Source organism: Ranitomeya imitator, chromosome 2 (genome assembly GCF_032444005.1).
Source record: "Ranitomeya imitator isolate aRanImi1 chromosome 2, aRanImi1.pri, whole genome shotgun sequence".
In the NCBI taxonomy this organism is placed as follows: domain Eukaryota; kingdom Metazoa; phylum Chordata; class Amphibia; order Anura; family Dendrobatidae; genus Ranitomeya; species Ranitomeya imitator.
Window position 1 is genome coordinate 826,803,283 of NC_091283.1, and position 14,755 is coordinate 826,818,037.

General features: G+C 41.5%; 1 protein-coding gene across 1 annotated transcript in view; it reads right to left on the reverse strand.

The window, feature by feature from the left end:
- ZMAT4 (zinc finger matrin-type 4) overlaps positions 1–14,755 on the reverse strand; it is a 402,791-nt gene that overhangs the window by 284,596 nt on the left and 103,440 nt on the right. The window contains exon 3 of the mRNA XM_069754024.1: positions 13,338–13,430. Coding sequence (XP_069610125.1) covers positions 13,338–13,430 — 93 coding nt within the window. The remainder of the gene's footprint in view (positions 1–13,337; positions 13,431–14,755) is intronic.

Sequence of the window (14,755 nt, forward strand, 5' to 3'; positions counted from 1 at the left end):
TTTCAACCGGACCCATCGATATTGCTGGCATCAATCTAAAGTTTACAGTGAAGGACCAGTCCAGCAAGGTTATCAATGTTATGGTGGGGGCAACAGAACTGCATGGCAAAACTTCCAACAGAAGCCCCAATGGAGGTCACAATGAGAAATGTTCTTAGATATGCTTCTCATGCACTATTGGTGGCTCCGTACCGACTCGGTTAGACCATCCACAAGGTCCAAAACAATAGAAAATCCAAGATTTCGAGGCACCAAAGAAAATGGGGATAAAACATAATCTTTATTCCATTATTCCATCCTTAAAAATCACATGGTGAAAGATAATTAAGGTAGACGAGTGAAGCAACGTTTTGGCCTACAAGGGCCTTTTTCAAGCCAGAAGTACAATAAAAATGACAGCCATCAATACACTTATCTCAAGCCGGAAACCCAGACCACACAGTCCAACACTGCAGCCCTGGATCTGGGACACTCGCTCTAATAACCATCACACCTAAATCGGATAGGGGCAAATACTTTTGGAAAGAAAGTTGAAGATAACTAAGCAGTTGAACGAACCTTTGAAGAGTCGTGTCACCAAACCAAGGAATCACGGCAATTATTACATTTCATCTAATCTTTGTTACAAATGAAGGAAGCAACCCCCCGAGCGGCACTTATTGATCTGACGGCTGCCATCTTTCCATATAACGTCCCCTTATCTTTCAAAAAGGTCAAGGCACCCCACGCCTCCTCCGATAAATATTATGGCATCATTCGCGACTCTTTGCTAATGAAGAAATCGTTTTCATTTCTGCCCTTCACCCACAGTCGTCTTTTCTCCAATATAACAGTAGGACGCCATTTTATGTAACAGGCACTAAAAATATTTAGACAGCAGCATTTGGTGCCCAGCAGGAAACCTGCAGACAGATAAACAGATAAAATATTCTGAGCGCTCAGCGTGCAAGGAAATGTGTGGTGCTTAAGTGTTGGGGGGTTATACAGATCTGTGCAATGTGAAACTGAGCCAGCATCACCATTACTATGGACGTGGACAAGAGGAGGAGGCATGTAGTTTTATTGAGGCAAAGCTTTAAATAAAACGATGGGTAAAATTATATCAAAGATGGCACTAAATAAATCAAAAACCGCCTTGGCTGTAGCGCTAGTCATATCCTTCCATTTAAAGATGGAATACACAAGGTGAGACCCAGCTTGTTGGGTGATATCTATGGCACAATACAGAATTGTTGGCATTCTTCAAGACATTGGGGTAAAAAAAGACATAGGAAAAGAACAAAAAATAAAACAAACAAAAAAATAAATATATTTTTTTTTTTACCAGAAACTCCATCACTGCTTTTGACCTCTCGCTACTTCTCTAACGTACCGGGGGTTATTGCAAAATCATCTGTAATAGGGCACCTGGTTTTGATGAATTCTTTATTCTCAAACCTCCCACTTTTGGTAGAACAAGGGGTGCTCTTTTGGGCTCGTTGATGAGTTAGCGTTTAACCCAAGCTCCACTGAAACCGAAGTTTATTTTTTACTCCCTCATTCATTTGGCAGGAGAGGACAGAGATACGTAGGGACGGAAGGACGGAGAATAGATATAAATGAATGGACGTGACTATGGATGAGTGGCTAGATCTGTCAGACCACACTGAAACCTTCTGGTATCGGTGATTCTGCAAGGTCTCTTGTGCAACATTTTTTCGAGCAGATGGTGACCAAGGCACAAAGGAGGCAAGAAATAGTCATGGAGGGCAGAGAACATACATTTTTTAGATATGGCCTCAAAGTGGGGCTGTCTACAGTGTGACATTTCCACCAGCGCTCTTTGTGCCACCCGCCTCACACTATGAAACTCTCAGATACCAACTTCCAAAAGCCAGCAAGTACGGTATGTCCGTATGACTGGTGTCATCTTATGTGACATGGAGGTAGCGATTGCATCAAGGTACAAGTGCAACCGCTACCACTCACATCCTATAGCTTCTACTCAGCCTCCAGAGCCTGGCTGCTACGGGGTCTTATATCTTGGGGGGTCTAAGCGGCATCACTTCTACAGGCTCGATGGCTCATAAATGTGTGAAAGATGAAGGTCCAATTTCTGGAACCTACATCTGTCTCATGAACGGGATCCTGTCTCGTATCCATTAACATCTTTAGGAGGACTCAAAATTGTGATGGCAGTATGTCCTCATGGGAATACGCTTTTACAAATACTAAGAGCGTATTTTTATGTTGCTGTAAAAACTTAGTATATATAGAGGCACAAATGTAAGATCGTTTGTGATCCGTGCCAAAAGAGACAGATATGTTGTGGAAGCACAATGACTAGGAAAAAGCCCTGTGCTCACAGCCTCAGAATTGCAGTTTGGTGGAACTTTGCATTTATTCACATTTTAACTGTCTCCTCCGTAATCAGAAACTTTTTTGGGTACGTATTTTTTGAAGTTCCACAAAACAAGCCTTTTCTCAAAGCAAACCACAAAATCCACCACCTAAATTGTACAAAATATCACTGAAGTTACATGATGTGATTTGACAAAACATTTTGGCCAATCCATCATCAACGTGTAGATTGTAAATAGAGATCCTGATGCCAGCGATCAAATATGATGGAGGAGCAACGCGTTCCTCCCTGCTGCACGGCGCACTGGCACACTGGGATACAGCGCGGTTCTTTTTGCAATAGTTTTGCCTTTGCCTTTTTGCGCTGTCCTTGGCTTATGATGCCCAGCTGGTCTACAGCACATACCCGCTGCAGCAGGTCCCTATAATTTGGACTCTCATGACCGCTTACAGAGCACCCGTTCACATCCAGTTCATGTTAAAGAATGTTCTGATGAAGGTCCTGTGACGGACCGAAAACGTTCATAACCATTTTTGTCTGGATGCATAAACAAAAGGAAGCTCTTTTTTGTTCAAATACTGAGTGCCAAGTTTATTATTATACTATTTACCACAAGGTTAGTTGGACTTTCTTAGTAAGCACTTTCTTATGCCTCAAAACTATTTTCAAAATCTATACAGATATGGTTGCAAGAACACAAAATCAGGGTATCTAGTAGGCAGATCAGCATAGGCAAACCCTAAAGAATAATTACCAATATCTAAGTTTAGATTCCGTCCACAGGACAGCCAGCCCCAGAAACAGCCAAAAAAGGACAGGACCGACCACTTTGAACCGGGTCTTTATAAACAATGTCTTTTTTGGACTTGGACATTCTCAAATCTGTCAGGATTGTTTAAAAAAAAATTACACAGTCCTAGCAAATTTGGGATAGTTGCACAATGTGGGTTGTACAACAAAGAAAAAAATTCCAAAGGGCTCAGATTGGTTTAAAAGAAATGACACTCACCCTCCGATCCCCCGCATATACCATTCTGACACTTACTCAGTCCCTGCCGGTCTCCACTATCTGCTTTCAGCACCGAAAATGGCAAGAAATCTTCCTGCCAATCATGTCAATTTTTATTCCTCACATTTATAGCTATCACCTAACCGCTGGATGGATCGATGGTGGTCCGACCACTGTGACCTCCACTTATCTCGAGAATGGTGGAATGGAGCGGTGACGCGCATGTGCACCTTCCCTCCATTCATTCTATATAGGACGTGTAAAATAAGCAGTGAAACAAACCTCAAACCTTATTTTAAAAATATTTTAAAGATTTAGACGAAATTTCTGTTTTTTTTTAGTCAAGATATAATTGACCAGAATGACTTTGGATTTTACTTTAGAGCTAAAGAGATAGACGAAGCAGAAGGAAGATCACTGGAAATACACAATGAGACCATGTTCTCCTCATAAATCCAAGTATCATAGAAAATTTATAGCCAATATATCACCAGTCATGAAAATCTACGATCTTGAAAGAGCTTCCTTTAAATCTAACTTTTATATCCAGAAAATGGAAAATAAAAATAATGAAATGCAGTAGTAAAAAGATACCCACAATTTATTTACATGGAAAGTGACTGACGGCCCAAATCTTACCACATTTTACATGGCGTAAGTGCTGGGAGGAGGTTTATTATACAAGACAGCTCACAAATTATATCCCAACAAGGCGGCTGAAAGCGTCTAATTAAATGTGACTTGAATCACGGCCAAAGTCCTTAACCCAGGTCTGGATAATACCCGATGATGGTTTCGCTACAGCATCAGGAGGGACTTATAATGCACGCTCCTCTGTTATAATATCATTGATAGGACATTAGCTTCCCAAAGGATCCATTCGTTCTTATGAAAATTTGAGCAATGGTTTTAATATGGCCTTGTACTAAATGGTGTAATATAACATATGCTGTGCTTTTGCTTTGTACATGAATTTTATATATTAATCACATAATGATAATGTTACGATCTTGTACCAGAATGAGGATTCTCCAAGCTGCAAACCATTTGGCGATGGCTGTATACTGGGAAGCCGATAACATGGAACGTCTGGTCTTCCCCGTTAAGTCCCGTAAGGAGGTGCAGATGCAAGGAAGTATGGACACAAGAAGGTACAGAAACAAGGAAATGTAGACGTGCGGACATAAAGAGATGCAGGTACAAGGTGGTGTGGACACAAGGTGGTGCAGGCACAAAATGTTGTGGGTGCAAAAATGTGCGTACATGAGGGGGTGCGGACACCTGGAGGTTGGGATTATAAGGAACTCCTCTTCCCAGTTGGGACTCCTAAAGAGGTGCAAACGCAAGGAACGGAACTGTGGGCACAAGAACATGCAGATAAAAGGAGGTGCTGACATAAAGAGATGCGGACACATGGAGGTGCAGAAGCAAAAAGGTTCGGGTACAAGGAGGTGAAGAAACAAGAAGATACGAACTCAAGGTGCAGAAACAAGGAGGTGCGGACACAAGGAGGTCGAGACACGTGGAGGTCGGGACACAAGGAGCAGATGAAAAGAGGTGCATAAATAAAGAGATTAGGACAGAAAAAGGAGCAGACACAAGGAGGGCGGGACACAAGGAGGTGCAGACAAAAAGAGGCGCAGAAATAAAGAGATGGAGACACAAAAAGGTGCTGACACAAGGAGGTGCAGATACAAAGAGGTCGGGACACAAGGAGATACAGACACAAGGAGGTCAGGACACAAGGAGGTGTGGATACAAGGAGGTCGGGACACAAGGAGATACAGACACAAGGAGGTCAGGACACAAGGAGGTGCGGATACAAGGAGGTCAGGACACAAGGAGGTGCGGATACAAGGAGGTCAGGACACAAGGAGATACGGACACAAGGAGGTCAGGACACAAGGAGGTGCGGATATAAGGAGGTCGGGACACAAGGAGATACGGACACAAGGAGGTCAGGACACAATGATTGTGTGGATACAAGGAGGTCGGGACACAAGGAGGTGCGAATACAAGGAGGTCGGGACACACGTAGGTGCGGATACAAGGAGGTCGGGACACAAGGAGATACGGCCCAAGGAGGTCAGGACACAAGGATTGTGTGGATACAAGGAGGTCGGGACACAAGTAGGTGCGGACACAAGGAGGTGCACAAGAGAGATGGTTTCATCACAAAAGGTGCAAACACAAGACAATGTGGACAAAAGTTGGTGTAGACACAATAGAGTGGAATCAAGGAGGTACAGGTGCAAAGAAGATTTGGAAAAAAGGGGGTGTGGGCTCACTGAGGTGTGGACATAAGAAGGTGCAGCCATAAGACGAGAGGACACGAGGTGTAGACTGCTGCAGATGAAACCCAAGGACATAATTCCCATAGAATTGTCACAGTTTTGTGTTGGCAGCACTGGTGGAACAGTGGCATGGTCATGAGTGGAGAGATGATACGATCAGTCTAAATGTGACAGGCTAGAGGAAAAGACGGGAGGACAGCAATGGAGTCAAGCTTTAGAGACTGAAGTAGAAAGGGGGAAGAATAGAAATGATCATACCAAGTTGTGGTGACATGTGAAAACTTAAATCAAACACTTGGCAAGGCATGGTAAAACGATCTTTAAATAGCCCAGCAGGCCTAATGTCACATTCAGGTATGGGTTTCTGTAGCAGCACCACTTACCACCAGGGCCCCAGTGCAAGCTGGAAAACAAAGCTGTATGAAAAAAGCTTCTATCTGTCTTGCAACAATATTGTGCAGAAGCCAATGTCGGATTCCAGAACGTGACGCACCAAACAACCAAACAGGGGTTGTGATTTAACAAAGCCAAACTGAAAAGTGTTTTCCTGGACATTTCAGGGGACAAGGGCATAATTGTCCCAAATTTTGCATTCAGTCTTGCAAATTTAGTGGATGCATGTAATATAAAAGTAAAAGAAATGAAAAAAAGAAAACAAAACATCATGACCGGTGAGCGTGAACCGCACATATTACTGTAATCTGTCATTGATTAGCTTCCGTGCCTATAACAGAATGAGAAGAAATTACCCACCGTTACTTGTGTTCAGACTCAGCAAGGTGTTAGTTCCGGGATGATGCATTAGGGATTTTTTTATTTTGCACGAAAGGCAGAACTATTGATGATATCGCCCTAATTTAATCACTGTCCCTGAAATGCATCGGCTTCGGTCAGTGCTCATTAGTCAATCCAATGGATTTAAATTAGTCAAACTGATAAAAGGAGCCTCGCTGTTCCCTTACTTACTGCAATATATTAGCAAATGCAATTGTGACAAATGTGTCTGAGCGGTAGCTTAATTCTAAAGTCGAAAACAAATGGACCCGGACTAGTAACATCCCAGGAGCCTGATGCAAATTACAGCTGTGTAGATGTTGCTGAACCCTGTAGATACTGGGACCGATTTCATCTTCTGCACATTACTGCCTATTCTGCCGTGCCACTGCTGGTATCACCGGTCACAAATGATGGATGTCATAAAAATTTAATAGCTGATTTATAAATTACCTAAATAAGAAAAATCTTGATAATGTTCCACTGGCAACTAGATCAGTCACAATCAGATGAGCGGACCAATTCATTACGAATTTTCTGAAAAATTCACCAAATTCCACATTTTTCAGGATTCAATTTACACAAATCCAGGTGGCCACCATTTTTCTTAGGTCCGGAAAGTGGTAAAAAAATTTTTAAAAGATGATAGACCCCTGTCATAGACTTCACCTAACTCGAGTCACCGTATTCTGCAACCAATGTTCCGTTTTCAATCTTTTTGGTCCAGATCTTTCATTCTTTTATCTGTTTTGGTCCAGATCTTCTATTCTTTTATCTGTTTTTGGTCCAGATCTTCCATTCTTTTATCTGTTTTTGGTCCAGATCTTCCATTCTTTTATCTGTTTTTGGTCCAGATCTTCCATTCTTTTACCCGTTTTTGGTCCAGATCTTCCATTCTTTTATCTGTTTTTGGTCCAGATCTTCCATTCTTTTACCCGTTTTTGGTCCAGATCTTCCATTCTTTTATCATGCTTTTGGTCCAGATCTTCCATTCTTTTATCTGTTTTTGGTCCAGATCTTCCATTCTTTTATCTGTTTTTGGTCCAGATCTTCCATTCTTTTATCTGTTTTTGGTCCAGATCTTCCATTCTTTTATCTGTTTTTGGTCCAGATCTTCCATTCTTTTACCCGTTTTTGGTCCAGATCTTCCATTCTTTTATCATGCTTTTGGTCCAGATCTTCCATTCTTTTATCTGTTTTTGGTCCAGATCTTCCATTCTTTTATCTGTTTTTGGTCCAGATCTTCCATACCTTTATCTGTTTTTGGTCCAGATCTTCCATTCTTTTATCCGTTTGGCTAACATAAGCTGGAGACTTAGATAATGCAGAATAGTAACCAGTGTTGTAACTTGAAGCTTGTTATCCCCAATGCAATATCTTAAACAGTGCACCCAACTATTGGAAATCTTCAATAGTTAATGGTCTTCTCATATGGGGCCAAAGGGACCTATTGGAGACCCCCTAAGGTCCAGAGAAAAATAAAAAATTCATATGGTTTTGGCTAGAGATTGAGCCAAATTCTCGGAAATAGTTTTGCTCGAATTGGTCAAAAGATTTGCTTTGGTGCAAATAGAATTCAGTATGGTCTAAATTGCCAAAAACATAAGTTTATTATGCTCCAGACCCCAAAGCATAATAAATAGAGGGGAACAAGGGGCTTAAAATAAAAAAAAACAACAACATTATCATCACAGGTTGTACACTGTCAGCTGCCTCTTTACACTGCCTACGTCGCTTCTGCATCTTCCCTGGTCCACCGCATTGATCTACTGAGTCCCACAAAGCCATGTGGAAGAACCGAAGACCTGCATGTGGAGTCCGGGAAGATGATCTAGTGGTGGAAGCAGCAGGTGAAGGCTGAGGACAGGTGAGAATATAGATTTATTTTTAATTTTAAACTCTTCTCAGTCCTCAAAGAATCCATCAAAATGTCTGGCCAACATTTTGCTGAATTTCTGCATATCGAATCCCAAAAATGTTGGAGTTGCCAGTGCGATTGATGAAAATAAATAGGAATGAGTTGCAGTACCAAGCACAGCCACAAGTGCATGCATGGCGCTCTGCCTAGACAAAATACAAAGGGGAAGCAGGGATCGCTAGCGTACTGAGACCCATCTTTCAACTGGACATCAGAGGTGGTGATAGTTGGACCCCCTATAATCAAATAAAGGGATAAGCCACTTTAATAAAGTCTTTAAAAAAAACCTTTAAAAATGTTTACGAACATTCTCCTATTACCAGCGTGGATTATTATTATGAGTACGCACTTTATATTTGGAGCCGATGCGTGACTCAGATCAGCCATTACCGGTAATACATATAATGTCTGGCCTCAGCCATCTGTAACTTCATAATGAAAAACCAATGATCAATATGTATTTTGTATGGGGCGTCCATTCACATTCTCAAACACATTTACACTCAATTAAATCAGAATGACTCTTGACTACAAAATTCATTGACCGTGACGAGAAAAGCTTCTTTATTATAATCTCAGACCTTTCTAAAGGGCGGAGGGGGGTTGGGGGGGGGGGGGAACGTTATCAAATGCTCATTATCACTTCTATAGAGCGAAGAAAAGAAAAACAGAAAGCAACAAGACTCATAAAACATGATGCCCAGGAGGAAAAGACAGCACAAGGCGTAATGAGAAGCTGCTTAAAGAAAGTCTATATCATCATTATCAGAGACCTCCTTGCTGTAAGCGTGATCGTTAGAGCGCAGACACCCTGGAGGATGGCGGCATTATATCATGTTTCCGCAACCTTTTTTGTTGCTTTCTTCGAGGTTAAAAGAAAAGAAAAATATCCCCAAGAAGAACCATTTTATGTAAGTTCCCAGAAACATTACAGATATCAGGTAATGGGCATAAAGGATACTGCAGCAGAGGAAGAGTATGATAATTTTACAGGAGACAGTACTATGGGGTAAGTAATGGGGGCGTCTTACAGACACAGTTCCATTACTAACTCCTGGGCTTGATGTCAGCTGAAAATAGAAAGCTTACATCACCCTCAACTCTATTACCCCACTTGCCACCGCCACAGGGTAAGTGGAAGAACGGGGCCAAACACCAGATTTGGTGCATCTTATGGATGTGCCATTTATAGGGCGGCTGAGGGCTGATTTTGGTAGCCTCTGGGGGGGGGGGGCAATATCTCTGGCCCCTTTCCAGGCAACTAATATCAAACCACAGCTGTCTGTTTAGCCTTTGCTGGTTTGAATTTATATGGGACAATACGTCATTTTTTTTCTGGGGTCCCCGGTAAACTCACCAGTAAAGGCTAAGCAAACAGCTGTAAGCTGATGTTAATAGCCTGGGAACCTTTTCGGATATTCTCCCTTTTCCTAGATTATTAACATCAGCCCCCAGTCGTGGGCTTTCCCTCTGCTGGTTAAGAAAAGTAAGCGGGAGCCCACGCCAATTTTTTTTTAAAAAAATCTTGATTTTACACAGGAAGGACACAAGAGGTGCAGAATACAAATCCCATCATTGTGATCTGGTCGCGCTGATCACAGGGAGACCAGGTGACATTGCTGAGAGCTGCCTTCAGCATCTGGTGCCTGGGAACAGCTGCATTGTACCACTTCTTCACAGGAGACGGTACGTATCACACTGATGTCACACGGATGTCATCTATGCGTCATCAGTGTGCGGCACGCAATTTGTCCATGTTACTGATAAAAAACTGACATGTCTGTGGGTTTTTCACATGGACACATGGTCCGCGTGAAAAACCTGACATGCGCGCAACACCATTGAATAAAGTAGGTGTGCGCATGTCCGTATTTGCGGTCCTTAAAAAAACAGACAGCATAAGGACACAAAAAACAGATGTGTGAAGGAGGCCTTCAAGCATACATTAGGAAAGTAGTAGTTAAGTCCCCACCAGAGAACCATGTAAGGGCCTGTTAACAACACATTTGACTCACATGTCTGTGACTTCATCGGGGTTTCCGTCTGAACCTACAAAAATCTGTATTTGGACATGTCTCCAATGGAGCTAATCCTTATATGAGACAAATGGAGTCAGACTGGATCCCATCTGGAGTCCATACCAGCAGCGGTGTCCATCTTTTTAGAAATACACACTAGCGCAGAAGACTATACTTTTGTGCAAAAGTTGACACCACCAAAATAGAGATCAAATAAAGTTCAACGTGGCTCCAAAAGAGTCACCTCCAAATCTTGGTTTTTGGAGGAGTTCATAGAGAATCCACAGCGGAGTCGTGAACATGTGGCAAGACGTGGTGTGAACAGGCCCTTACATGTACATGTTTTTAACTAAATGCCTGTCCTCCAAAACTGGAAACAGCTGTCGGTTAATAGGGTGGCTAGTAGGACATAAGGAACCCACAGTGATTACGTCGACTCCAGCTAACTTTGCTTCAAACGAGTCCTTGTTGTTTGCCGACATCCTTCCAATAAATACATTATCATGCATGGAGCCTTTGATCCTCAGATCCCCTGCTACAAGCAAGTCAAGAAAATCACATTTTCCCAATCAGAGTTTCAGGTCTCAGTCTACTAGGACTGTCAATGCTGGAGCAGAGAGATAGACCCTCTGGAGACAACTGGCTTAAGACGCTGCAAATGTTACTCTTGTTTGTAGGATCTAACATTGATTCAATGGCTTCGGAGTCCGTCCATCTTTCCCCAGGGGGACACTCACTAGATGTTATTATAAGATGTATCCTTAGTGAATTATCAACTGGACAGCAGAGAGCGGGGATAGGCCGCCGCCAGCGCTCCAGCCGGCTAGCTAAGAGAGATGCTCCGTATCTCATGTAGCTAAGGGATACTCTACGCATGAACACAATTTCAGAGAGACAAGGCGAAGCACCATTCATTTCACCCACAGAAACATCTTGTTATTCTCAGATTTACCCCTTTGTAGATCCAGCCATATTTTTCTTTTCACTTTGTTTTTGCCTTACCACCTTTTTTTACCAAGAGACATAACTATTTTATTTCTCTTATGACACAAGCCGTATGAGGTCTCGTTTTTATTACAAGATGAGTTGCAGTTTTGAATTATGTCATTTATTCTACATTATAATATAATGAAAAATGGGAAAAATATTCCAGGTGGGGTAGAGTTAAATTTAAAAAAAAAAACAAAAAAAACCAAATTTTCCATAGTTGTTTGGAATTTTTTTTTTCAATTTTAAGGTAAAAATGATCTTGTATTTTACCTCTACCTGAAACCTGCTTCACAACATCTTCATTTGTCACTGAGAGCCGCCATTTTCGCCCTGCGGGTGACGCTGGTGATGAAGGAGACTTTATGGCCAATATTGCTGGGCTCTGCCCATGCAGGAATATTGATGTGGTTAGGATCGGTGGTCTCAAAAAGTCAGTCAGAATGGCAACTCAGCAGGAGTAATCAGGTCTGTGCTGTGGCTAATGGGGCAGCGCAGCACCACACCCTATTTAATCTCTTGCTAGATATTGCTTGGCCTTGTCCTTGAACTCTAGTGTCATTCTTGTTGCTCTTATCCTGATATTTAATTTTTTGTTATATTTTTTACTAATTTCACTGTAATACATAGTAAAAATAAACCCCACACGAGAACTGCAGAATTGCTGTTTTTTCCAACCCACTTTAAACATTTTTGCAATTTTTCTACACTATAATATCATTCAAAACTACATCTTGTTAAAAAAAAGAGTCCTGAAATGGCAATATAATGGGATAAATAAAAAAGTTAAGACTCATGGTAAAAGTGGAAAAATAAAAACAAATACCAAGTGAAAAAATGAAAAATGGCTGTGTCTGCAAAGGGTTAAATTTGGGAATAATGAGACGTTTCTAGCTGTGAAATGAATGAGCAATTTAAGGTGCTTCACTTTTTCTTCCTGAAATTGTGTTCGTTTGTACCTATAACAGTGGACATTTAAGGGCCAGATTACTTCCTGTTTGTGAATGTCCTGTTACACTCATTATCCGTAATGTTGATTCAGAGTTTTATAGCCTTCTATCTTTATTGCTAAACTGTGACCTCATCTTACGGTCCATATTCTCCACAAAATGGCTGCTTCATTCCCTGCTTCTGCTTTTATACAGGCTATGATAGGCTATAATTGGGTATGCAACATCATGTGATGAGATAGGTGTGAGGCATCATGGGGAAACCCATCCGGCCTTCAAGTGAGCCTTCTCTGGCTGATGCAAGTCTCTGTGTTGTGTAAAGTAAGAGGGAAGAAGGAAGAAATGATCCAGCTTCCAGTACGTAATGGATAAAACCAGTGATTTATTTATTCCATTATAAAGTAAAATGTCAAAAAAAAAATTGTTTTATTTTTTATTTACTTATTTTTTTTACCTAAATCAGCACCCATGATAGGAAAAATGGGGGGAACATGGGAGGAAAAAAGAAGGGAATACTATCACCAGACGCTTTTCGAACAGAGCATGTTCTTAGACTAGGTGTGCTAGACTTTCACACCAAGTCTAAGAACATGCTCTGTTCGAAACGCGTCTGGTGATAGTATTCTCTTCTTTTTTCCTCCAATGTTCCCCCATTTTTCTTCTGGACCTGCCGCAGCTGGTGGAGGGTGAGCTGGTTTAATTTTCTGCATCAGTAAAATAAGAGTCCAGTGAATTCCTAAGAATTCTACTTTGACTTTAATTTGCACTGACACAATTCCCTCATCTCTACTAGTCAAAAGTCAAGCCGCACACTGGGCAGCTCAGTGATCGAAACCTCTATACTGGCATTAAATAAGCAACTATTAAATAAAAAAAATCAACACTGCTACATCTGTGTAATCCTGCTAAAAGCAATAATTGGTTTTGTAAAAACTTCTATGAGCTCATGTGAGAACTGCATTTTCCAGACGGCAGCCGGACGGTGTAATAAAGCATTGCTAGCCCTGTAATAAATGTAGGACCCTATGTGACGTCCATGCACTTACTGGGTCATCTGGGCGAAGTTTCTTGGATGGTGGTCCTCCGTCCTCAGGGTGTAACATGTAATAAAGTCGGACCTTGTTGGCATGTTTCTTGCTCTAAAACAAAAAAAAATTTGGAAGGATCACTTAAGATATATGTAAAACGGTCGCAAAGCAATTTGACGAAAGCGATTAATCTTATCTACAAACCTAATAGAGTAGATTGGACCTTTATGGTGGAAACCTTGCACATCATGGACATTAGGACAAATGGCAACCAAACTAGGTGATAATGTTAATAAAGTGTATGAGGGTCTCTTGACTTTTTTACCCTGACTGGCGATGTCGAGTGAGATAAGGATCCAGTACGTCCAATTTTGGACTTCCGATCCATTTGTTCTCAGCATGATAAGCAGCCGATAGAGGAGTCTAGCAGCGGCTCTCGCGATCTCTCGTAGAGAATACAGGAGTGATTGGCAGAGGAGTCGGGAGAGATAGCCACCAGGCGAACAATCAGCCAACCCATCCTTCAGGGTCAGCTATGTATTGTATATGAGATCCCTTAGGTCTAACATGCTAAGTTGGATTATGTCCCAACCACCAAAGTCGAAGTGAATGGTGTCTTCAATGGAATCCGACAAGGTTGCCGTCTCTACTCCGCGATCTTTATTATTTCTTTACATCCTTTTCTTCATCATATAAGGGCACAAGCAGACAATTTATTATTTTTCATAAACAACCTAACGTTATCTCTGCCCAATCTTATATGAGAATTTCACACCTTTGTGCAGCTTTCCAACTTTAAAATTATCTTTTTTAAATCGGAAACAACAAAACTTAATCTACCAGAACCAAAAGTGAACAACATCAGGGAGTCATTTAATTTTAAGTGGACTCCCTTTAAAGACTTGTCGTCTTCCATTTTCCAATATAATTACCCCCCACTTAAATTTGAGCAAAAAAATGCTCAAGGTGACTTTCAATTGGTTTGAACATTGTATGATATTCAAAGCACACATTTTAACCCGGATCTTGCCATTATCAAACATTACCCATTAAAGTCTTCATTCTCACATAAGTAGAGTTATTGACTGGTGTCATCCCTTCTTTGCACTTTACTAAAAATCCCTCTAGCGATGAATCCATGGCTGGAATGAAATCTCCGTCTATCATTGAAGAGCCACCCAATGATATATCCTACCTTCCCACTGTCAGGAAGACACATGTTCCCTTTGACATCCCGCTCTACCCAATTTTAGGAAACCCCATTGCAGGAATATAATTAGTGTTTATACTCTGGCACATAAAACCTCCATCAGTTCAAGATGGTGTACTTTCTGGTCATGTAAGGTCCATAAACCTTTTTGGTTCCCCAGCTTTTTCACAATTCAAATTCCCAACACTGATGTCAGGTCATGCCGGGAGATGTAGTTTGTCAAAAG